Consider the following 27,662-nt stretch of genomic DNA (forward strand, 5'->3'; position numbering starts at 1 on the left):
CCCACCGGTACATCACATATTGCATTGGACTACCAGGTTCAATTATTCTTATGTGCACAATACATCAAGCAAATTTAAAAAGAAAAAGACCCTTCACCCTTTTTTCTAGTAAAAACTAGCATAATTGTTCATGATTTTCTTGATATTGGATTTGTCTAAAAATGAAAAATACTTCTTGGGCTTTGAGGTCAGGCTGAAGTTTTATGTAGTTTCAAACAAACAAAAGTCTCTCAAAAGAAGAAATCCCAGTTCGTGGCCAAGGAAGAAATTAAAGGATGGAACCTAGTTTCATGCACATGGATTTTATTCGTAGCCATGGACTCATAGATCTACAACAGAGTAAGTTCTCCGTAACTGTGCTTTCTTAATCATCATTGAGATTTTGAGTAGAAGATTTTGACAAGGAAAAAGTGGATCCAAGGTACAGAACTGTATATTCATTGTGTATTAAGCATCTTCAGACAATGAGTAACCTTCAGTTCCTTAGCTGTGGGAGAATGCATGCAAAATGGGGAGCCCGAATGCTTCAAATTAATATGATATGCTTCAAACAAACTTTGAAAAATATAATGTTACATTCTTCCTTACTGAAATTTAAAGGCATCTATCGGTTCATTGGAAGAAACAGAAGTTTCAAGCTTAAAAAATGACAAACTAGGGCACACCCATGGCTTCCACTGTTACAGCAAGTCATTCTTCCTAAATACTCCACCAATCGATCTTAGCTCAGAAAGAAAATGGATGAATGAAGACAAGAGAAACTTACAAAGAGGACCAATCGATCTTAGCATTTCACAGTGAGGACCGATCTTTGGCATTCAAAGGGCGAAAATCATTTTTGCAAGAAGCTCCTGCGTGCGGGCAATTTCATGACAATGAAATGCGAAAGCCCTTTTTGAGTTTTGCATTATAAGCCCGTGTTGGTCAAAATTTTGACCAACACGGGAATGGATCTAAAAAAAATATGTTTTCCTTTCAGATTTCGACTAATGTAAAACATTTTAATGGATGGTCGAAAAATAGGGTCAAATGTACATGTGCAACTCTCTCACAAAATATCTTGAGTAGTATATTTCCTACCCCTAGTCTTCCCAAATACTATGTTGGGATTCTTGTCTTTTGGTTTTGTCTTGCTAATGGTCCACTTTCCTAAAATCATAGCCTCCTTATTTAGGCCCAGAATGTCCTCCTCATATTTAAAAGAAATATAATCATTCCTCTTAGAAGTGTCCCCACACTCTATAGTATTTACACTTCTCTAAAATATTTTCCACCTTAGTCTTCTACCACCGAAACACAACACTCATCCATATCTCAATAGTATGTGGCAAAGGAGGATGAGGTCACCATTAAAAAATACCTAGCATACATGTTATGTCCTGTCTTCTTAATCACTTCATTTTCTTTAGTGATTTTTCGTAGCTTGTCTCTAATCATCCTAAGAGTATCCTCACTCCAATATTCACGAGGAAAGTTGTAAAGCCTAACCCATATCAAAACTTCCTCCAATAATGATTACTTTTGGTTAAGGTTAGACATGTAGTCTCTAATGAAAACTTGATTCCTCTTATCATATAATACCTATTGTTTACAACCCCAAATAGAAGCCACTTGACAATGAATTAAATATATAAAAAATTCCACAATGATCATGATGCCACTTTTAAATCTATGGAAACACAAACCAACTGCCTCCCCATTTCATCAAAATGGCCCATTCTCTATTCATCTCTTCATTTTTATCCTCTAGGCTTCAAAGTATTACACACCACTATTACTCTATTATCTACTATTCCCAATTTTTCTTTTGGTTCTTGATTGAGGGTGAAAGGGTCTTTGGGTTCCCATGCCTTCTTCTCCACCTATTGGAAACCATTACTTTTCCCATTCACCAAGTTTGGATACCATTTCCACTTGAATTTCTATCACTCAATGTTCGGCTACTTCTATTGGTACTCAAGTCTTTCTCCACTTGGTGTTTCTCCAAAATGACTCAACCCCTACTGGGTGACCTCCATGGCTCGTACACCCCTATGATAATATCTAAATACATTCCAAAAATAATGGTTTCTAATAAAGATTTGGCTTTAACTAATTCTATTCCATTTTCTAATTATGTTCAGATTTTTCTATCTACTAAAATTTAGATTCTAAACTTGTTTCATTATAATATTTGTTAAAAACTGAACTTTATTTCACTATTCTTGTTGTTCTCCTTCTAAAGAGACAAATCATTTTCTTCTCTTTTCTCTCCTTATAATTTCTTCATTCCATATCCTTCTCTTCTCCCCTTATCTTAGAATAGGAAAATATAAAAATGGAAGTGGGTTTTACAAATTATTTGGTATTAGGAAACCTTGGTTTAATATCTTGTTCAAGTTTTTGGTTATTTTATTTAATCAATACACCCATTGATTTGAAGTACTTCTAATGTTGAAAAAAAATGAGGTCCAAGTGAGGTTAGGGAGTATATAAAAATATTAGGAAAAAGGCACATCTTGTGATATATCAAAACTCATTTAAATAGAGGGAAGGCTAACGAGACATTCTCTTTAAGCCCCTACACCCTTATTCAATATTATAGAAACACATCACTAAAGAACAATGATTTTGCCTAAGATTGGGAAGAGTTTATTCATCTAATATTTCAAATGAAGTTGGAAATTATGATGTGCTTGAAAGATAATATCTAAAGGTGAGGTCAATTACTATATAGTACATAAGATATCATCCATGAATAAGAAGTACAAATTGATATTGGTTTCAAAAGGTTTCATAATATATTAGTTTAGTTTTATAAAAATTATATAGAAAGAGTTGTTCAAGATACATATATTTGTATATGTTGTCTAGTGTGGAGCCTAATGAGTCCCCATGTGGGAGGTTGTTAGTTTATGGTTAGGTATTTTCATAAGGTATGATGTGAAAATTGCTTCTTGTGACGGTATTGAGCTGTAAGGGATTACAGATTCTAATCATTGGATCGTAATAATATTGGACTTGTTGTTAGGTGGACATAGCCCAGGGTTTGGGTGAACCACATTAAATCTTGGTGTCTTGTGTTTTCTTCTCTGTGATTTATTATTTTTTGATATTGGTTATATTTGCATGTAATTGTTATTTTTGACTGAGTTTAATCCTAACAGTAAAAACTTCGCAACCATAAGTTTCATCCTTAAAATTTTATGCCTACTTTATTAGAGAACATAAGTCAAATTTTTTGTTCTCTTATTTTTAATCGAGTAACCATTCTTGTGATAGTCTAGCTTAGTAAAGACAAATAGTTTTACTATATTAGAGGTAACTAACCATAGATATTTTTCTAGATTGAGCATAATTATCTTTGAGATGAAGGATAGATTTCTTACATGAAAAACTATCAATTATATATGTTTAAGTAAATCTAATCTCTTGCCTTAATGTTAGTTAAGCTTACAACTTAGTGCACTCAAAGAAATGTGGGAAATAAATGAAGGATCATTAGAGGGAAAAAAATGAGATAGTGTGCAAGGGAATTGATGATGAAGCAAAAAGATGATCAAGCACATGGAAAAAACCTTGCAAAAGTGATAGAGAGTTAGGAAACTTTTTAGTACAAGTAGACCAAAGATATCCTTTCAAAGTAGTGTATGGGGTTTCCACCAATATGGATTTTGGAATGTTAATGTTTCCAAAGAAATTAGAGTCCATGAAATTTCCATTCCTAATTATATTCTTTAGTTTTATGTTTTAAGAAAACTATGGTTATTGCTAAGTTTAAGGGATTTGTCTTATGAAGGATGAGATTAGGTCATAGCGTGACCATTTTTGGAATTGGGTAACCCTATCATTTGTTTTGTTCTACTTGGATTCATACAAATTATTTTTCATTTAACACTTTATTAAGATCATGCATTGAAAGGAGGCCCATGATTTGTGGGAAAGGATAGTTTTATACATTCATTTTTGGGCTCCTAGATTCATTTCCCATGAGGAATTTATACAAAAAGAACCTCTCTAGATTAGGATTTATAGATTTCCATAATAAAACTTCTTTAGAACAATATATAAGGTGATTGGAAACCTATTAGGTAATTACATCAAAAGTGGGAAAACAATTTCTAAGAATAAGCTAATGATGGGAATCAAAATATCATTTGTATTTATCTCGATAAGCCTATTCAAAAAATAATCCAAATATGGAAACACATTTTTGTTTATGAAGGCTTTCCTATATGTTATTTTAAATGTAGAGGCATTGAACACAAGGTACATGGTTATGGAGGCAATGACACAATGTATGTGGTTGGGGAGACAATGCAAATTATTTAGGGAGGAAATAATGTTTCCTATTCCAAGTGTGCTCCTTTGGTGGCTATAAGGGATTCTATTGAGAGGAATGATATGATTAACCAATGTATGGTTGGGTTAAGAAATAGTTATATTATATAAAACTCAATGTTGGTGTCTCAAGAGGCTCTCCAAGATTGGTACATTCCCTCAAGAGGTGAGCATACTCATTGTTGAATAAATAACTCTTACGTCTTGATGCTAGAGGAAAGTGAGATTCCTAAAGAGAGAAATTTGGTGCCCCAAAAATTGAGGAAAGCATAAAAGATAGAGCTAAAGGGGAAATGTAGGTAGAGGAACAAGAGCACACAAATGTAGTCGATATGAAGGATACAAAATTAATAGATGAACTTAAATCTACGCTAGCAATTATTGTGTGTGAATCTAATGAGAAGGGAAAAAAATATAGTCGAGTAAGGCTATGTAAAAGGTTCTTGGGGACCTAGAGAATGGTTCTCAAGCATCAATCATTAAGTATGTCTTAATTAGAGGTAAGAGCCCTTCTACTCTAAAGGTTAATAAAGGTTCCCAATTGGAACATCAAAGATCTAAACAATATTAAAAAATATTATTTCTTCTAATAGTTGATTATCACATTGGCTTTTGACATAGTGATTTTTCAAAAAAAAAAAACAAAATGGAGGAAGATCAACTAAAAAAAAGATCTTTCAAATTTGGGCTAATTGAAAGGGGGTTTCTTTGGGGGATATTTTTATAGAAGCTAGCCGTAATTTTTTAGCTTTTAGATGTAGGAATTTGAAGGATAGTAGTTTGATGTTTATCTTTACTATTTATGGCCCTTCTATAGAATCAAATCTTTTTGAGGTTTTGGATTATCTAGGAAACTTAAGGGGCCACCATAGTCAAGATAACTAGATAGTTGGGGATAATTTTAATGATAACTTGATACTTATGGACATGAGAAGAGGGAGGATTTTAGGTATATGTGGCATCTTGAGCTTAAGGCATCAGATGATGATCTTGTCTTAGTAGACATTATGCCTAAATCTAGTTTGTTCACATGGAATGATAAGAGGGTAGATCTAAAATCATTTAACATAGATCATATTGTGTCTTTCTAAAATCAAAATGAATAATTAACTTCAGGGAATTCTTTTCTAAGGTTATGCAATCAGGGAGTTTAGACCATTGGCCTATCTCTTTAGCCATATGTAACCTTTCAAAGGCAAACGAAATTTTATTTTAACTTGTGAGAAATTTTTATCATCTTCCAAGTTTTGATAGTATTTTGATTGACTAGTGGAAAATTGATATCAAAGAATACAAGGGGTACATCACAGGATAGAAGTTACAAGAAGTTAGAGAAAATAAAGATCATGGAAGAAGAAATCAATCAATTTTCCAAAAAGGGAGAAATAAAAAATAAGTTGAAGATTTTTGAAAGGAAGCATTTCCAAGAAGGGCCTTAATTGCATTCTTCAAGAGAATGAAGCTAAGTTATTGGAAGGCTATAGAAGTGTAATGATGTAGGATACCTTTTAGCACTAGAAGACAAGAGTCAAGTGGCTCACAAATGGGGATAGGAACACTATCTTCTTCCAGTTGTCCACCAATATCAAAAGGCAACACAATAAGATCCTATGCATAGAAAATGAAGAGAATATCATTATAGAACATATAGAAGCACTTAAAAGTAAAGGAAAAAGGTTCTTTCAGGAATTCCTTAGGTATTCCACTATGGTAGATACTATGGGACAAGATGAGCTATTTTATTACGTTCCAAATTCAATAAAAAATAGACAAAATGATTCCCTTTTATCCCTAGGACTAAATGACTTTTATTGAACCTTTTTTCATAACATACCATAGTATATTATTTGGAATGACATTTGGAAGGAAACTAAATAATACAGGGAGAGACACTATTTTAAGATTATGGAATTTGAATTTAATTTCTTTGATCCCCAAGGTGAAGGAACCCACATCCTTTGAATTTCTTAGATCTATTGCTTTGTGCAATCTGACATACAAGATCATCCCCAAGGCCATGACCTTAGACAGAGGGAATGTATAAATAGTATCATCTTTGAGGAGCTGTTCAATTTTCTTAGAGATAGGGAGATTATGGATTATATTATCATCACTCATGATGTTATTCACTCTATTTAAAGTAGAAGAAGAGATGGGATGAAAATCAAGATGAATACGAACAATGTTTATGGTAGGGTCTCATGATATTTTCTTCTCAAGGTGATGATAAATTTTTCTTTTACGAGGCATGGGGTTGATGGATGGGTAGTTGCATCTCCACTCCTATTTAAATACTTCCTTTGATGGGGTACCAAATGAGTTTTTTAATGCCAAGTGAGGATTTTTTTGGGGTGATCCACTTTTCCCCCTTCTTTCACTTATCATAGCTAAAGTTTTAAGTATATCTCTAGCTAAAGAAGCTAGTGTCATTAATCTTGATGGATTGCAAGTTTTTGTAGGTGCAAGAAACATTACTCACCTTTGATTTGTTGATGACACCTTATTGTTTGGTGCTTCCATAAAAAGATAGGCCACCACATCAAAAAAGTTTTGGGGAAATATGGGGAAATTGCTAGGTAGAGGGTGAATAACTCTAAATTTAGGATTTTCTTCTCAAAGGAGGTATGTTTTAAAAAGATGATTATTAAAAGGATTCTTGGGTTTGAGTTAGACTCATTTCCTAGAAAGTATTTGGGCATGCCCCTATAGCATCACCATTCATCTAAGAGGAATTAGGTTAGTGCTATAAAAAATATATAACCAATGTTCACCTCTTGGAAGGGAAAATGACTCTCCTTAGCTAGGTGCCTTACTCTAATAAAATATTCTCTTATAGTGGAACTCATTTACATAATTTCTATCTTTGAGGTTCCAAATAGGGTTGTCATGTTTATAGAAGGGTGAAGATAATATTTATCTCGAGAGGTCATGATTTGAAGTTTTAAATATAATTTGGCTAAATGTGATGATATTTGTAGGTCAATTATGAAAGGTAGATTCAAGATGAAAAAGTACAAAGAAATAAACAAAGCCTTCATACAAAATTATTGTGGAGGATATACAATGAAAAGGACAAGCTTTGGAGAAAGATTATACCAGCCAAGGTTTTATAGATCAATACTGAAAATATATTTTCTTGTGAATTAACTAGAAGTTTTCTTGAGGTGGTTGAAGGAATTTGGGTCAAATACTACTTTGTTGGTTGATTTCTAAATATGTATGGAAATTAAGAGGTTGGTCTCGCCCACTATTCAATTGAGATTGTCTCATCTTGAGAGACAAGAGAAATTAGATAATGACCTCCGATGGGGATGGAAAAAAAGGATAAAAGAGTGTAGAATGATAATGGCAGTGAGAGTTTTATGTTAAAAGGGGACATTCCACAAATACTTCTCCAAGGAAGATAAAGAATTTAAAGTATGGAAATATTCTTGAATGATTGTGATGATAAAGATAATGAGTCTGAATTGGTTAAGGAAGAGTAAATAGTGGAATAAATAGCTTTGGCAACTATTGTTGATCCAAAGGCTAACCATGAAAATGTGGAAGTTATCATTGAGACTAGCAATGATTTGTAGAATGGAAATAGAGTACAAGAAAGAGTTAAGTTGTCAACTCCTAGCAAAAGTATATCTAACAAGATGAATGAGAAAGGTGAAGTGAGAAACAAGGCTAGACTTGTGCACAAAGGTTACTTGTAGCAAGAAGGCATAGACTATGAGGGGACATATACCCCCATAGCTAGAATGGAAGAAATAAGAATGTTCTTGGCTTATGCAGTAAATAAGAAGTTTAAAGTATATCAGATGGATGTTAAATCAATCTTTTTGAAAGGAGAACTTGAAGGAGAGGTATATATTGAGCATCCTAAAGGCTTTCCTCTGATAAAATACAAAGATATGGTATGCAAACGAAAGAAAACTCTACATGGTCTAAAGAAAGCACTTATAACCTGGTATGCAAGGTTGGACAACTATTCGGGAAAGCTTGGATTTGCTAAAGGTATGATAGATAGTAACTTGTGTTTGAAAGAAATTGAGAGTGGTTTGCTGAAAATATTAATATTTGTTGATGAAATCATATTTGGAGGTAATGATGAAGCAAGTGATAAGTTTTCTAAAGAAATGAAGAATGAGTTTGAAAAGAGCATGATAGGAAAAATGTTTTTTTTCCTAGGATTGCAGATTGTGCATAACAGTGATGGTATTTTCATTTCACAAGCTAAGTACTTGAAATACATGTTTAAGAGATTTGTATTGGAAATTTGTAAGCAAAAGAAGTACACATCCATGATTGGAGGTTTGTAGTATCTAACTCACACAAACCAGATATAGCAAATGCATTTGGGATTGTAGCTAGATTTCAAGTTAACCCTAAGGATTATCATTATGCGGCAATAAAGAGGATATTCAGATATTTGAAAGGAACACCTAACTATGTAATTTGGTATGATAGATCGATGATTTCATGCTATGTGCATATTCATTATGCGACAGTAAAGAGCATATTCAGATATTTGAAAGGAACACTTGACTATGTAATTTGGTATGGTAGATCAATGATTTCATGCTATGTGCATATACTAATGTGGATTGGGCCGGTAGTATGGATGAAAAAAAGAGGACCAATGGTGGAGCATTTTTCCTTGGAGGAAGATTGGTTTCTTGGCTAAGGAAGAAACAAGATTGTATTTCTTAGAGTACAACTCAGACAAAGTATGTTGCAATAACTAATAATTGTAATCAAGTGATGTGGACAAAATAGATGCTAAAAGATATCAAAATTGAGTTTGTAGAACTTGTTATCATTTATTATGATAACACAAGTATAGTGAGTATGTCTAAAAACCTTGTATTTCATTCTAAGACTAAGCATATATCTATTAAGATCATGTGTTGAGAGAGAAAGTAATAGAAAAGGAGACCAGATTAGAGTATGTGAAGATCAAATTAAAGATATCTTTACGAAGCCCTTACCGAAAGATACATTTGAGTACTTGAGAGGTATGCGTGGGGTTATGCCCCTACCTACTTTTGAGTAGATGATGTAGTAAGTGCATTAGTCTAGTGGTACAAAGCACTATTGTTAGATTGGACTAAATGCTAATGCTTTCCTTATGGGGGAGTATCTGTGAGGAGTTGAGGCATTGAGGACTCGAGATGGTTATATATTAGGGCATTAAATTGACATAATGAGGTCTTTGTCATATGTCGCAGGGAATTCTCTTATGTGTTGTTGGTTGAGAAAAACTAGGCTATGAGTGTAGATCAATTGGTTATTCTTATCTAGATTGTGATCACTTTTTAGTGTTGTTTCCTTCTTATCTTTGGGCTTTACACTTTAGAGTTATGTTATTTGCTCTCTTTGTTGCCCAAAATTTGTGGTACACTCAAAAACTAGATTTTCTAAAACCAGAAAAATAGACTTATAACCTATTCAAAAAAAATTCAAAGAAGGCATATATTTCATTATTTCATTTAACAATTTTTAAAAAATAGCACATGCCAATAAATCATACACTATCATTTTTTCATTTAACAATTTTTAAAAAATAGCTTATTGTCTCTTGTGTACTTCTAAAAGGTATTATGTTTTCTTAACTAATTCATTAAAAAATAATGTACAATATTATGAATTAATGTCTTAAGAATATTGAAAAAAAGTCCATATATGCATGGAAATAATATACATTATCCTATTTTATATTAATCTATTAAGTTTCATGTATAATAGAAAGGCTCTAAAAATTGGTATTGAAAAAAATATAAATTAATCTATATGTCAAAACAATTTATAAATAAATCAATTAATAGAAATTAAATGCTTATTATTTGTATGAAAAATTAATTATGCTTAAATGGTAATCTCAATAAACTACAATGATGTGATAGTAAAGAATTAGTCATAAATAACAAAATATAGATTAGAAATAATTATAATGCTATAATTTTAAATAATATTATAATTATGTAAAGTTAAACTAAAATTACTTTTGCAATGGTATTGGAGTAGCTTAAAATACAACTAAAAAATGATTGTCCATTTTTATAATATAATAAAAATAATCAATTTATAAATAAATAAATTAGAGTAAACATGAAAGGATACAAAAGTGTAATCAAATAAGAAATTAAGTAGAAATGCAAAAGTGTAATCAAAGAAGAACAAGAATTCAATAGATAAAATGAGATTCTACCTTAATCTTGATTCTGCATCTGCTAGCTGTAATCTCCATGTATTGATTTCCCTCTGAAGATCCTACAAATTACCATTATAAGAATATAATAAAAATTAAAGATAACTTAACATTTTTAATAAAGTGATTTTGCATGATGAAATCAAGTATACCTCGACATTTGGAATATTTCCTGAGCTGCTTATGATTATGCAGTCATAGATAGAAACATATAAATATGCAATTAGTATGAGTAATACTTATCAAGGAAAATTAACAACACATAAAAATGAGTACTAAAAAAAGTTATTATTAAACCTTGCTAGATGATTGGAAAGTTCATTATCGCACTTCAATTTCTTCAATGCTCTATCCAGATACTGTTCACACACATATAGATTAATAAATTTTCATTCAAAAAAATAACATTATAGTATAAATATTCTGATATAATTTTTTTTATCATGAAACTTACTTCTTGATTTTGAAGTCTGTAATTTGCCATATTTGAAGAAGAAATGCAAAACAAAAGAACATATATTATTAGGATATCACTTACTAAACAAAAACATATATGAATATAAGTTTAATTCATTTTGTAAAGAAAGATGATATAATTTTATTATTATTTTATTTAAATTGTAATAATTAATTTCACTAATGTATAAAGATTCCTCATAAAACTCTTGTAATAATTATAATTATGAAATTATTTTGTTCATATACTAGATTTGTAATAAAGATAAGGAAAGTACATATATTTCTATGAATAGATATATTAGTTAAATTGAACTATTAGTATAATATAAGGATATTCAAATTGAAGTGAGATATGTTATATATCTATAAAAAAATTCAAAGCAATATATGAGTTAAAAAAATTCTTTATTAATTTATTTTCTAATTATTTAAAGATGTGCACATAACACATACCTGCCCCTTTCATGTTCTGGTAGATTGATATAGCGTGCTATCACATCCTCTATTCTGCTAAAAAAATAAAAAAATGGAAAATTTTAAAATTGTACTACAAAATGGAAAATAGATTTGGTATATGAATATAAGTTAAATATTGTTACGACATATATGAGTGTTTCCAATAGAGATTACCTTTTCTTTCCAGAAAAATGGCTCAATCTCCCAGAAGGAGAAAACATAATGAGTGCAATATCAATATCGCAAAGAATGGATAGCTCATATGCCTTCTTAATAAGTCCATTTCGTCTCTTAGAGAATGTAACCTGCCTATTTGTGTTGTTTTCTATTTTCTTGATTTGGAGCTTAACTCTCCCCATGTTTAGCAATACTTCTCATCCTCAAAAATAATTAGAGTATGAGTTAGGTAGATGCAAAGGTGGAGGGGAAATGGATTGCCAATAGCCAAGTGAGGAAAATAAGATAGGAAATTGTATTTTTCTGCATTATCCAAAGGCAAATGAATAGTTAGCAAGATAGTATAGAAAATAATTGAAAGACAAAAGATGTAAATCCAATCTCTTTATCCAACTTGATAGACTATTAAATTATATTTTAAAAAATAAAAAATTTAGACATTTAAAATACATTTAACAATTCAATCACATATAATGATAATTCTAGAATAAAAAATGTAATTATTGATTATTTTACAAGTATCACTAAAAATTAGAATTCAAAGAAAAGATGTCTAAAACTCTCTTTTTCACAAGAGAAATAGTGATAATTTCACAATAAAAGTTTGAAAAGTTAATCAAGGGTAACATAATATTTAAAAATTGATTGCTGCTTAAAAATACATGTTTTAAATTAGAATAATATAGGATTGATATGCTAATATCATATAGACTTTCTGTATTTTTCTCTAATCAATAGATAACTAAGAAGAATGGTCTAATCCTACACTTATTAATAAGATAGCATAGAAAGTAATTTTAAAGACAAAAGACATAAAACAATAACTTTCCTTGTACTTATTTGATGATTGTATTATTATAATTACTTAAATGCTAAATCAAATTAATTATAATAAAAATATCAATCAAATACAATAATAATAAAAATATAATATCTGGACGTTTTAGTTTAGAGAGAGCATATTGCATGATGCCTGAATCTCTTTATTGACAAGAAAAACAATGGTGATTTTACAATAGAAAGTGACTGACTGAAAACAGAATGAGACAAAGATTAATTTGCTCTATTGTTTTTTCGTTGTATTACCATAAAAACTTGAAAGTATTCATACAATTTAAAGATTGTATTTTCTCGGTGGACAATGTTTTATTCATTTCGGTGATGGATTGTAACACAATTCAAAATGTTAAATACAAATACTAACATCCAAACAAAAATTGAACATTACAACTGGTAATGACAATTCATCAACAAATTGGGTATTTAAATTCTTATTGAATGTAAAATTTTGAAAGTTTCTTTTCTCTTCTTTGTATATTCTGATGATAAATCATAACACATGATTCAGAATATCGATGAAAAAATGCATAAAATTAAATTCAGTTGACAAAAGAACAGATAAGACTATAATAAGTTGACAATCTAATCCAGTGATAATAATATAATAAGCTAATAGCGTAATGGAAATGCAGTTCAAGTTTAGATTTTCTATAGCTTTCCTTTCATCCAACAAACTAAGTATTTAATCAATTTAGGGTTTGTATTCTTATTCGATGTACATTTTTCTTCTTCCATGGATTGAAAAAAAACACATAATTTAATTCAGCTGGAAAAAATAAATCAGATATCAGTATAACAAACTAACAGGTCTGACTGAAATGGAGGGTCAATAGGATATTAAGCAAGTACAACAATATTTGTTCATTCTGATGATCAATCATAAATGTGATACAAAATATTGACAAAAGAAAAACGATGCACATAATTTAATTGGGACAGGCTAATTTCTAGACAAAATGTACTAAAGACAAAATCAATTTTTTATTTTTCAGATTTACGAAAGCGTAGTGATTTTTTTCCAAATTTTTTGTTGTTTTGACTACACGCTATCATAAAGATCAAATGCTGAAATTTTTGAAAAAATCCACGATATTTTCAATTTTTTGAAAATTGGTCAACTGTACTGTTTGTATGGAGGATAACCGCCTCCAATTTAATTCAGCTGAATTTTTTTAGACGGCAGTACAATAAACTAGCATCTTTAACATAAATTGAACAGTAACAGCGTTATCATAAATTAAACAGTAGTAGTATAGTATCAAATAGTTGAAATGATTTCATGGATGATCTTTATTATTAAAGAAAGTGAAAAAAAAATGAACAATAACAGTATAGTAAGCAATTTTTTTGGGAGAGCCTGGAAAAGCAAAATAAAACAAACAGAAAAACCATTCCCAGGAAAAAATATTTCTTCTATTCTATTAACCTCTTCCTATTTATTTCTTTTCAAATAATTCTGCTTCTTCTCTGGTCTGCTGCGAATAAATTTCATATCAGAGATGCAACTTCCTAAAACAGAAATGGGAAAAAAAAACTATACCAATCTATAAACGCACCAACAAAATAGCTTTAGATTGTAAAAAATCATATTTCGTTCTGGGAATTAACTGGTTTTCTGGATTGAATCTGATAAAAAATGAAGAGAAAAACATTTTAAAAAAAAACTGTATTTTTTTGGCTCAGCTATTACCATTTTAAACTTCTGTTGATTATTGCCCTGCTGGATAGCAGCACCCGCAAAATTCGTGCAATAGAGAAATTGACCGGGGAAGAGATTCTATTTCATTTTTATTTATTTATAATCTGCAATCAGTTTGAGAATCCATTTTATGAGGAAAGAATATTGCATAGCAAATGGATTTGCTCATTTTGTATTAATGTATTTAATTTTTTACTAGGAGTTATCTATATATATATATATTTGATGAATAGTTCTTTTTAATTAATAAAATTTACTAAGATTACAATTCACAAAAAAGGGCCGGGGGATATAGGATCACCCCGCGAATGAGTTCAATCGGCCGAAGCCGGAGTAAATAACATGGCTGCAGCCAGCAACTATAAACTATTCATAAAAAAAAATATTTAAAACAACCTCATATTGCCAAGGCAGTACCAGCAAAGGGAGGAGGATCATCTTTATCAGGAAATCCCCACGCATCAGTGGGATTGTGAGGCGGATTAGGAATAGTCTAGCCGTCAGCAGCATCTGCAGGATCTGGGGTAGTTGCAGTTTCCGCATCCCTCTTGTCTGGCCGCGGAGGAGAAATTGCCAAGGCCAGTCGGAGAAACTTGCCAGAGTGCGCCCGTTCAGGGGGAGGACCTGGAGACCGGCCAGAAGCCCGCCCAGGGGGGGGGAGCCGAGGACCAGCCAGAACCACCACGTGGTGGGGAAGTGGAGCGACGCTTCCAACCGCCATGACCACCACTGGGAGAGCGGTGGCGGGGACCCTGGGAGTGCGGTGTGTGTGAATGGCGACCAAAGGACTAGCATCTGGAATGGCAACCGCGAGACGAGGAGGCATCAACTGAAGCATCCGAAGACACTCTGACAATGGTACAAGGAGCATTGCCCCAGTGGTTTAAAAATTCCTGTAAGTGTGCAACCTCCAGGGCAACTTTATTAGCTTGCACCTGTATCTGCATAATGACATTGTTACAAATGCATACCTTAGTGTACATTGCAATGTTAACATCCAAAAAACTGTGAGTGAATAAAACTACATTCTTATCTTTCCATAGAGAAAACAAAATTTCCATCCTGAAAGTATGCCAAATCTGAAAAAACTTTCGAGGAAATATGGGGGAATCACCCAGTAGGATCATGTGCCATGAAAAAGGTTCGGGCCTGAAAGGCTTGAAAAAATCATGGATCCAGTGCCAATAATTCTGAGCACGTTGCAAAACCAAAAAAAATGCAAAAAGGACTCAGGTTGGCCACAGAAGGGGCATCTGGGATCAGGAACCCTAATGTGCTTGAGCCGAGGCCCCAGGGGAAGACCTTGGAAAGCAAGGCACCAAGCAAAGTGAGCAATCTTAAGTTCTGTAATGGCACTCCAAATGGTGTCGAACCATTTTCTCCATTGAGAAAGCGAAGAATGCAAATGCCACTGTTGATTAAGCGTGTCCACCATCGAAAGGTGGGGCGAAAGCCATCTGTATCCCATATTGGGCTTATAATTGGTAAATGGAGTGGCAGGAAACCACTTTCAATCATACCACCAAGGTCGAACATACTGAATCCCCACTTTATGAAGTAAGTGCACAGGGATGGAAGACAACAAAAGGTCATAAGTCTGGTGATCGGCATGTACAAGGTGGTATTGAACTTGCATATCCTCCCAAGGCCTGAAATTCATGGTGACTCTTGAAAAAATGTCCTTGGTAGTGTGAATGCCACGTTTATAGAAACGCAGAGCACTGACACCTTGAGTCTTGGCAAAAGGAATACCTTGGAAGGCAAACAGGGGAGACCACCAAATGTTCTGCTGATTTAAGGACAACCCATTGCGAAACTCATCACCAGCCCAACGAAGCCAAGGTTTAACAGCTTCCCAAGCTTTCCAGATGCTCTTTATAACGAAAAAGCCCTATATGACCACTCGTTCACGCATAGTGAGAAGGGTTTGAAAACCAATTCCCTTCCATGCCGGTCTGTTAGCAGGGAAACTTGAAGAGATGCAATGCCTGACAAGATTTTTTCAGGCTTCATCTCCAGAAATAGCTCTGATAATCCATTTAGCACAGAGGGCAAGGCCTTGCTTTCAAGTGGAAAGCAAGCCGAGACCCCCAGATTCCCTTGGGAGACAACAGAAATCCCAAGCAACTCTGTGAAAACCATGATGGTCAGAACCAGAGGCCCAAAGAAAATTTCTGAGCAAACATTCTAATTTGAGATAGGAAGCTTTGGAGGGAGCCCAACAAGAAGAATAAAACACATGGGTGGCAGCCAAAATCTTAGAACAAATCTGAAATTTACCAGCAAGAGAAAGCGGCTTAGTGATCCAATAATCAAGCTTTTTGGTAATCTTTGTAAGCACGACATTCCAAAGTTCCACAGGGGAAGCCTGGAAAGCAAAGGGAATGCCAAGAAAGCGGAAAATTTCTCCATGAGTAACCCATTTTCATTGGAATTGGTTGAGCCAAGGTGGAGCTGGCAAAAAAGACTGTCGGTAACAGAGCGTTTTATGCCATTGAATGGCAGAGCCAAAGGCTTGACAAAAAGTGTAAAGACAATTTAAAGCATTTTTGATGTTTTCTTCATCTTCAAGAAGAGTAAGAAAAGAATCATCAACAAAATGACCATTGACTAACTGGGAGGAAGAATCAGGAAAGGAAATGCCACGGATCAACCCTGAAGACACAGAGTGAGCAAGTAAATAACCAAAACCTTCAGCAGCAAGGACATAAAGTGCTGGAGCTAACGAACAACCTTGTCTGATGGAACGAAAAAAGTCCAAAAGCTTCAGATTGCGAATTATTGATGGTGATGCAAGCATTAGTGTCACTAAAGAGCATCTCCACGGACTGAAGGAAATTGGGACCAAAACCCAGAGCCTGAAGCATAGCCAAAATGAAAGGCCATTCAATGCGATCATAGGCTTTAGCAAAATCTATCTTTAAAAAGATAGCTTGCTGCTTGGACTTACGGGCCCATTCCATACCTTCCCAGACAGCAATGATGTTGTCAAGAATATACCTGGATTTGATGAAGCCAGTTTGTTCAGGCCGCACAATTAGAGGAAGCATATGGCAGATTTTGAGAGAGAGCGCCTTAGCAATGATCTTATAAGACACATTCAAGAGGGTGATGGGCCTCCAGTTTCAGATGTCCTCAGGATCACTAGTTTTAGGTATGAATTTAATATTGCCTTTATTTATGATCGCTCCTAAGCTTTTAGAATGGTATGCTTCAAGATAGACTTTGTGCAGATTAGGACCAATTTGCTCCCAAAGATGTTTGTAAAATTCATAGGGAAATCCATCACACCCAGGGGATTTGTCATCCACCATGGAGTAAACTGCCTCTTTAAGGTCTCAGAGGGAAAGAAGTTGCTCACAGAATGCACGTTGCTCAACCGCGAGGCGGTATGGAGTAATAGTAATACACTTTTTGAGAGCCTCCTCATGAGCAACCGAATGGCCCTGCGAAGCAAAAACGTTCTCATAGTGAAGAACAAAAGCTTGTAGGATGTCTGGCAGACTAGAAAGAACATCAGTTCCCTGTTTTATCTTTTTAATCCCACTATTGGTATGAGGGGCTCAGAGAGCTTGGAAGAACTCCTTCGAGGCTTTGTTGCCAACCTCCAACCAGTGGAGACGAGCTTTGATTTGAGCTCCTCGGGCAGCATAGTTATCAGCAATTTGCTTTTCATGGTGAAGCTTGGCAAGCTGAAGTTGAAGATCCACATCAAAGGGGTTAAAGGTGAGCACTTCAGAGGCTTTTTTGAGGGCAAGGGTGTTGGCTTCATAAGATCATTTTCTGAAAATGGCCAGCTAATGCCCGTAGATGTGCAAAAAATGAACCGTTCTAGTAATGGCATCATTCCACCATTGAATCCAACCTCGATGGGAATGTGGACGTGGTTCCAAATTTCAGACACGTTGTATGTGAGAAATGGTGGAGGCATGCAATAACACAAACGTGTTGAGGAAGAATTGAGACTTAACCACTTTGGGGACAGCTGTTTGCCAAGAAATACCAAAATAAATGGGATAGTGGTCTGACAACATCACATCTGTCAGTGGAATGACAGGTAGATCACGATCTTCAGAAAAATAAAAAAAATATTGCGCCGAGATCATAGCACGATCAAGATGTTTCAATATGCGGTCAGGACCGGCTCAAAAATTGGACCAAGTGTGCCAAGCCCCATTATCATGACGATGGCTATTATTGGGATCAAAGAGGCCCAATTTATGATGCATGTAAAACCAGGCTTCTCTTTCCCCAGCTGTCCAACGGAAAGGTAGAATGCCATCTTTTTCAGAAGCCACTTCAACCATATTGAAGTCCCCACATAAGACCTAAGTAGCTGGTGGCAGGTTGTCAGCAAGCCAAACCCACATTTGCGCCTTTTCCACAACATAATTAGAGGCATAAACATTAATGACTCCAAAAGAATGATTGTTAATGGAAAGCAAAAGCCAAATAATACGGTGTGTGGGGTCAGAACCGTGCGAAATAATAGTAGAATGAAGGCGAGGTGACAGGAGAGTAACTACACCACCTCGGCCAGCTTCATGCTAAGAAGAAAACATGATGCTATCCTGCCAAATGACGCGGCATGCAGTAGAAAGCATGAAACTAGAAATCTTAACTTCTTGCAGGCAAAGAAAATCTAAATTCCCAAGTCTATGACGGGTATCCCGAACATAGAATTTTCTGGGGAGGTCTGTAAGACCTCGAACATTCCAAGAGAGGAAGTTCATGAAAACTCTTCCATATCATCCTCGTCCTTGAGAGAGGAGTAACTATTCTGCAAAAAGGTAGAAATCGGGTGAAAGTCAGACGGGAAATTCTCTAGACTTACAGCCTGCCATTTGACCCCTGATATCTCTGCACGTCCAAGAGGACTGTGAGAACGCCTTGTTGCTGGTGGTACTATGGAAGAGACTGCAAGAGGAGAACGAGCCCCAGCCAAGGACGAGGTCCTGGTGGCTGCCTTAATCCCCTGCGAGCCAGTAGGGTTTGAAACCTGTGAAATCGAAACAAGTGCAACAGAAGCCGCTGGCGTCTCCATGCTAGCAGGCGCTGACACTTCGGTGGAAGCAGGAGGAATCACGGTAACTGTCGCATAGGATGGCTTGGGGGCCAAAGGATTCAAGGCAGGCTTGCCTTTGCGCCCAACAGTAACCCATTCTTCTTTTTTTCCTTCGACCTGTTTGACAGGCGTCGCTTTAGGCTGGGGTTTGACCCTAGGCGTGGCCAAAGGGCAATCCCTGATCTTGTGTTCCGCAGACTGGCACCTATAACAGGTGTTAGGTAAGTTCAAGTAAAGCACCTTCTGTGCGAAGGTTTGAGCGCCAATCTGGATTTCCACAGAATCCTTGAGATCTTTAGAAAGATCAACTTCAATGCAAACACGCCGCTAAAGGCGAGCATTAAATTTTTTTTTGGCTCTTTAGTAACAACTTTGCCAAGGGCTTGGGCAATAGACTCAATAAAAGGCCAGCAGGGCAAGGGTAGATCTGGGAATTCGACCCAAACAGGAACCCTAAGCTTTTTATCATCCGAGACAGATAAGTCTCGGGACCATTTCTGAAAAAAAAGTAGAGAGGAATGCACAGACCAAGGGCCGTTGGTAAAAACTGTGTCATCTTGCGATGGGTTAGCAAAGTGAAATAAAAAAAAAACTTTTGGTAAAGTTTTGCATAGAGTCAAGGCGGACGCCATGAGGAGTCCAGCTTTTGTTGCCCCATTCTCTGAGCATAGCTTCAAGGGGAGTCCTACCAACAAAATACCCTATCAAAGTATGTTGTTCTAACCAGTCACATGCAACATCAAATTCTTGCAAAGGAAGGACAATATCAGGATTACCTTGTGGAAAAACCTTCGGGACAAACTTGCGCAGGCGTTTGTTCGGTGGTGGCGCCATGGCAGTCCGAAGCAGTAGCGTGAACACTAGAAACAACTGGTTCACCGCTGGCCAGAGCCATTATATCCTAACCTACAGCTCTCGCAGTAAATGCGATATGACAAGTGCTGACAGAAGGGGAGTGCAAGCGAAAGGCCGTATGCAAAAAAAATTGAAAGTTCGCATGAAGCAAGAAAACCCTAGCAGAGCGAAAAACCAAAAGTCCCAACTCAATTGTCAGCCCTACTAGGAGTTATATGAGAAAAGATTGACAATTTATTGTGTTTAAGAATTGAAATTTCATATAAATTAATATAACATTCTTTGCAATATGAGTATGAGTGTTCAAACTGTTTTTCTAAAATCAGTTGTAATGTAATTTTTCAGAAAGTTTGGACATCGTATTCTAATATCAAGTTTTTATGACCATCATTCCAATGTCTTATTTTTATGATCACCATTCTAAGCAGTCTATTAGGGTTAAGTTACAAAATAACTTTAAAATAAGATATTGTAAGATTTACATTTCCATATTTATAACAGAAATAAGATATAACTTTGAAATAAGATATTTCAAGATTTGTATTTCCATATTTATAATAGAATTATGATATTTTAAGATCGGTGTTTCCATACTCATAACATGATTAAAGAGTAAGGATAATGATTTGTTTCATAACATTATAAAAGTAATATCCTTTGCAACATGGATATTGCTATCTAAATGCCTGGTATGAAGGCAATGTGATTTTTTTGGTGAGCTACGTAAAACCATATCTAATTTGATATCATATTCATAGATTTAATATCAAGTTTTTTTTATCATTATTAGGTAAGATTTGAAGATAGATTTGATATAAGATATTTTAAAATTTGTATGCTGAAATTTCTACCATCATCAAAGGTAAGGATAATAAATTATGTAGCTTTCTAAAATGGTAAAAATAATATTCTTTGCAATGTTTTTGATTAAGAAAATTAGTAATTAATGGGTGCTGATCTGAAGTAAAATCAGAACTCTAGATACTAATAATAGAACAATACCAGTGTCTAGTAATGAAATTAGATATTAGATCTCCCTCTGTCAAAGACAAAGGTTCACAAGTGACTGACCCACCAACCATGGTCAATGCTTTCAATGAATAACTTGGGCAAGCCCCCACAATAGTTGCAGACTTAAACCAAAAACAAAAACAAAGGACCAGAGTGTGCCCTTTAAAACTACCAGCAATCACTCAATCATAGGGAAAAGAGAAACTAAACCAGGAAATCACCATAACAATAAGGGAGCAAACTCAGGCCATCTGCGCCTATTAGAACTCTAAGGAAAGATATAGGACCAAACAAGACTATATCTCTAGCTTTGGCAAACATGTTACATATCTTCCAACTATGGATCTAGGCAAGGCTCAACCTCTGGCCTTGAAAAATGCAGTCAAAAGTCTTCTAGCCCCCCGTAAACTTCCATAGCATCATAATACCTATGAGAGGAGTAGGGAGAAAGAAGACCAAACCTGAGAGATAAAAGTTGCTCCCTCTTCTTCTGCTAACAAAACTACAAAAAGTAGCATAAGTGCACAAAATCTCAATAAGAATCTCCTCTGCTTCCCAGTGCCCAAATATGATCTCCACATCAATAGGAGATTGCTCCACCTCCATAGGAGTTGTGAACATAGAAGCAAATAGGAAGACATAGTCCATCCTTGAAGGTAGTAACACACCTCTCTGCATCAAAGCGTTTAGCTATAGAGTCATCCCTTCACCACATAAAGTATACTGCCCAAACATATTCTTTCCAGCTAAATCTCTAACAACAAGAAAGAGATACTCATAAACAATAAAAGGAGAGTAACTACTGAACCCATTCACCGCCACTTTCCCCCAGCAACTAGCTACCTCCATAAGCATTTCCCCCACCTCAATAGGGTCCTCCACCTCAATAGAATATAAGAAAGTGAAAGAACATGACATAGGACACTTCCACCACACAGGCATCAGAAGCCCCAAAATGACAACCTCAACTAGATTCCACCACTAAATAGAGAAATCCATCACCTCAGGGCATAAGGAACCAAAGGACACCCCAAAGAAGCAAGCATCAAGAGGCAAGCGAATCCCCAAATGATGAAAAAATGTGCACTCCACAAAAATGCTCAGCCAAGGGGGCCCACTAATAGGAAAACCCATGAAAGTGAAGACCTATCTGGGGAGAACAAACCCATCAATAGAACTAGCAATAGGGACAAGGACATCATTTCTGCTCCAGACCAGACCATCAATGTCCAAGCTCCTACAAACCCTAGGAATCACAGGAGCCCCATGAGCCATAACATGATGCCCCAAATAAAAGAACTACCATTGGAGCCACAATACATAGCCATTCAAACCAAACCCATTTTCCTCTTCATTTGTTGCAAACTCCAAATACAAGAGAGCCCACCGGAGGTTGAGACTAACACCACATCTAGGCCAAAAAACCAAACAAATCCAAAGCCTAGGGTTGCTACTGAAAAAACACCATCAACCACAAACTCCACACCCTTCCACACCATATCAAGCCTACGAACGTATTTGTGGTAACATCAAAATTGTGAAGACAACCCACAAAGCCACCATAACCAGTACCCAGTAGAGAGCATGAACATCCCTTGAGCCAAAAAAAACCTAGGACAAAAACAAACACCCCTTGTCACTCTAGCAAACACCACTCTAAGGAGGCATAGGCATGGGGAGGACCCTCCAACTATTAGGATCATCATTCTCAAACTCCTTGTCATTGACATCGTTGACCTACTCGGCACTATAAACCCTAGCCACTCTCCTGCGCTCCCAAAATGCAAAGTAACATTCTTTGCAATGTTGGCATTAGTATCCAAAATGTTTCTCTAAACTAAAAAAGTGTAAATTTTCTTTATGTCAACTCAAGTAAATCTATAGCTAATTAGATAGCATATTTGTTTATCTAATATCATGATTTTTTGGCCATAATTCCTTTTTCACACAATGTAAAGTGAGCACTTATAATGTGGTTAAAAGTAACGACCTTTGTAATATTAGTATTAGTGACCAAAATTATCTATGATAATTCACAAATCATCCAAGTTGTGATTATCTCTCCACCCTAAAAGATAGATTTTAAAAATGCCATCTGATGAGGACCATAATTGTGACATAATACTAAAGGCCCAATCTTGTAACTGGGGATAATTTTGATGAAGAGAAAAATAAAATGTACATAATAATTATAACTAATTGAAGATGATAAATAATTAGCAACCTGACCATACAAATAATTGACATGGAGAGGTGAAGATAATAAAGATATGGTGGTAGCCAATTCTTAAACAATGATCTTCCAAAAAAATAAATCATCAATATTACTATTCCATTTATTTTTGAAAACCTTTGCTAGCTAACCATGATCATATACAATAACATATCATCGCATATATAGCACAAACAATATATTTAGAAATATTTCAATGAACATGAGAAATCAAATCAGTTCTAAATATGAACAAGGAGAAAATATGCTATCCAAATATCTTCCAAATGAGTTTTGAGCATATCATCAAAGGTAAATGATTTTTATCGCAGCTATTGATCTTAACCCTTCCCTCTTAGAAAGAGATAAAACATTCATATGATGTAATCTAACAAGAACAAAGAGTTGCAACAAAAAAGAATGTCAATAACAAAATCTCATCACAAATTTCCTCAACATAATATTGTCATCTCAGTATGAAATTGAGTCATGAAGTCTCACACAAGACTTCTCTTAAAGGAGAGGGTTGATTGCCCATAGCTACCCCCAGAGGGTGGAACAAGGACTTTCACCTCAAAATTATTTCACAAATGAGAGTAACTTAACAAGAGATTACACCCCAAACTTATTTAACAAAGAAGAGTTCTTTTAACAAGGGATTGTACTCCAAACTTCTTCCTTGCAGAGTTCTCCCACACAAGGAAGAACTCATTAACACAGAATTGCAACTTAAACTTTTCCCTCATAGAGAATAACTCATGATCAGAGGATTGTACATCAATCTTCTCACTCACATAGAAGAGATCATTAAAGCACATAAAGGATCATTTGAATGTCGAGACTCACTCTCAGTAGAAGCAACATTATTATAACTTTGATATCAAAATACCAAAAAATTGGTTTTGATGTTTGTCCAACAATGTGACTTTGTTGTCACATTGTTATATAAGCTTGTTGATCCTCTACAGAGGACTTGGTATTCTACATCTCCCACTCAAGGTCCCTCTAAATCTGGTTTCTACAAGTGAATAGTTTCCTTGTGAATGTCATTTCTTCCTCTTTGAATAAACTAATTGCAATGAAAATCTAAATAGTTTCTTTCCCTTAAATTTCTATCAACATGCAATTAGAAATAATTTCTCAACATTCAAAAATCCATCAAACCACATATTTGACACCTATTAATCATTATAAATCTTCTATAATCCCATTTTCCTATTCTTGTTCAGATCATTTCCTGAGACCCACTCTAATACTATGCAAATATTTTGAAGACCCACTCTAATACCGTGCAAATATTTTTAAGACCCACTCTAATACCATGCAAATATTTTGAACCAGAAGAACTTGACATAAATGAAAACACAAAACAAAAATAATAGGTAACACAAATATTTATCTAGAGAAACCCTCCTACTTGACAGAAACAACTCATTGGACACAAAAGATGATAACTTTATCTAGAATCTCAAAAGAATCACATTCCTCTTGCTTATGATTGGAGTCTTCAAATCTCACCAATCAATTATTCTAAGCAAGAATAACTAAAAATCTCAAGTCATTTGATTGCAAGTAACATAGCACTATTATAATTCACCAATCATCCAGATTGTGATTATATCTCCACCCTTAAAATTCTTAGAAAAAGAGAAACATCAGAAGACAAATACTCAGAAAATATGCCCAATTCTTGGATATTTATTCATTGTGAAGGTTCAGACAAAAGATAGATACTAAAAAGATCATCTGATGAGGAACACAATCGTCACATGAAACCAAAGGTCCAATCTTTTAACTGACGATAGTTTTAATGAAGAGAAAAAATGACACCATTATAATTATAACCAATCGAAGATGATAATAATGGAGAGATGAAGATAATAAAGAGACAGTGGTGGTCAAGACTCAAACAATGAGTTGCCAGTATTACGACTCTATTAATTTCTGTTGAACTTCACCATGTCATCACACATAGTGGTAACTGTAAATTCATAATTATTTTAGTGCACACGAGCAATCAAACCAGGCCCAAGTATGAACAAGGAGAAAATACGTTGGCCAGATATCTCTAGATAAGTTCTCGACATATCATTATAGGTACAAGATTTCTATCGCAGCTACTAATCTTTAATACAAAATATTTCTTAAAATCAAAATAATGTGATTTTTCTTTGTTAAGAACAGGATAAAATCATTTCTAATTGAGTATCATTTTCTCATATCTAATATCATATTCTTTTGGGCCTCATTCAGAGAAGCCCGATAAATAAATCTAGAATTAGCTTTGATCAATGTATTTTAAGATTTGAATTTTGACACTTTCAATATGGTTAAAAATAAGAACTCATGACATTATGAAGTAACATTTCATGTGATTGATAAGTAGGAGATATTTTCTACTGCAAGTCAAATTTTGATATTGTTATCAAGATTTAATTGTGTAGTTTTTGAGTCAAACTCATTGACCCATGTTTCAGGAGTGGTGATTCACACCAATCCATCTCTGATAAGAATAAATGGAATATTTAGCACTCATTAGATCTAGGTGATGCTCACAGAGGTGAAGCATCGGGACTTCCTGGGAGGTCACTCATCCCAGTATCACTCCAGCTTGAACATGCTTAACTACGGAGTTTACTCCATGATTAACCCTACTCTGATTGCAAATAGAAAATATGTTAAACAAGTCAACTTCTATCCGATTTTGTACCCCCCGTTTCACATAACCAGGTAGATATATCCAGTTTTCTGACTTCTTCAAGCCTATATTCCCTCTTAAATCCCCTTTCACTGCATTACCATTTTCTACACTTCTTTAAGCCTGTATTCCTTCTTAAAATCTCTTTTGAGTGCACTATCATTTTTTTTTTTATCTGTTTGTGTCTGGATTAGATTCTATTTAGTTTTTATATGAATATTTTAAAATATATTCTATGATCTATCATTAGAATGATTAGGTAGTATCAGAATTCTCTCAATCCATTTGAAATTCTTCTTTCCACATGGGAAATTTGAAAACACTAGCTGATCTGGCTAACTGCATCATGAGGCCACTCTATGCTGATTTTTTTATCTTTAGCAAAAGAAAATTAATGTCTAGTAAAGAAGCCTTGGAAATATTGGCAAGCCTCGCCATCCATATGACTTCTATGATAATGTTTCAATCATCACTTCAGAAAATATAAATGTGTGTTTGCAATCTGTACTTTAAAAAAGGTTGATACCAGTCCACCACAAATTCTATTTAAACTTTCCATTTGTGCTTAAAAAAGGTTGATATGAGTTCACTTAACTTTCTTTCATGTCCGATAGAGCTTGGCAAACTCTTGGCTTAAATTTCAACTTCTTTTGTATGAGATTAGAATACGCCAATTAAGAGTTTTGACCAAAAAGGCTCTGGATTGGATATGGTTGTCTTATTCAAATTGTTTTTCATCAGCTACTGAAATATCATTGTTCATCAGGATTAGGATAGAAAAGCGTTCATTAGGAGTTGAACTCCTCTGAATGCTTATTTGATCATATTTAATTATTAACTGAGATTAAAAAGTATCATATAACACTCAATTTCAAATAACATTTAATTATTAATTGAGATTAAAAAGTATCATATAACACTCAATTTCAAATAATGGATAAATATGGACAAATGTAGAAACCAAAAAATATGGAACAAATTTTTTATGTTATATGGTTGTTTGTTGTTGACTGTAGCAGAAACCTATGATTTCTAAGAGAATATTAGTGAAGTTGAATAATGCACACATGAAAGAGGAGAGATTTGAGATAGAGGAGACATTTTTGTCACACCATATACAAGGTCATTCAAACTATGTGTTTAATTAATCATTAAGCTTAATAGATTTTTTAATGCACTAGTCAGGCCAAGAATCTAAGAACTTTTATTTGTTATTAGATTGTTCTACTATACAGCCACTGACTTTATAGGACAATGTTTTATCAATAATAGTAAACAAAAATCTATTTTTCAAGAGAACGAATGGAAGGGAACTGATGTTACTAGTACAAAATTTATCATTTATTTTACCAAAAATAGGTTCTTGTTCATCAATACTCATGAAACATAGATATATGTACAAAAAATGAAAAATACAAATTTCTTATTATTATTTATATTTTTCTCTTTCCACAAAGTTGAATGTTTCCTAGTCGAAATCAGATATCTCTGACAAAGAAAAACAGACAACAAAAGCGAAACGCAGAGTAATTTCGGTTTTAACTTTTTTTAAAAACATCTCTCGAATGCAAATCCAATCAACCTGTCTGAATGTCTGGTATGGTTACAGTAGAGTACGTAAACATCATATGGAGATTCAAAGTATTTTATTTTCAAGAAAGGATAAATAATGTT

At 34.4% G+C, this 27,662-nt stretch overlaps 1 protein-coding gene across 6 annotated transcripts in view; it reads right to left on the reverse strand.

The window, feature by feature from the left end:
* The window catches only part of LOC149575307 (agamous-like MADS-box protein AGL66), a 55,462-nt gene that overhangs the window by 25,258 nt on the left and 2,542 nt on the right, over positions 1-27,662 (reverse strand). For 4 of the 6 annotated variants that reach the window (XM_089812210.1, XM_089812208.1, XM_089812209.1 and 1 more), the window contains exons 3-8: positions 11,606-11,911; positions 11,429-11,485; positions 10,971-10,986; positions 10,814-10,875; positions 10,669-10,693; positions 10,517-10,578 (exon numbers count right to left, since the gene is read on the reverse strand). In XM_089812210.1, coding sequence (XP_089668336.1) covers positions 10,517-10,578; positions 10,669-10,693; positions 10,814-10,875; positions 10,971-10,986; positions 11,429-11,485; positions 11,606-11,790 — 407 coding nt within the window. In that variant the 5' untranslated portion in view covers positions 11,791-11,911. The remainder of the gene's footprint in view (positions 1-10,516; positions 10,579-10,668; positions 10,694-10,813; positions 10,876-10,970; positions 10,987-11,428; positions 11,486-11,605; positions 11,912-27,662) is intronic. The other 2 variants (XM_089812212.1, XM_089812213.1) reach the window with 2 other exon arrangements.

Source organism: Cupressus sempervirens, chromosome 2 (genome assembly GCF_028749045.1).
Source record: "Cupressus sempervirens isolate cs-2001-9-10 chromosome 2, ASM2874904v1, whole genome shotgun sequence".
NCBI classification, from domain to species: Eukaryota; Viridiplantae; Streptophyta; class Pinopsida; order Cupressales; family Cupressaceae; genus Cupressus; species Cupressus sempervirens.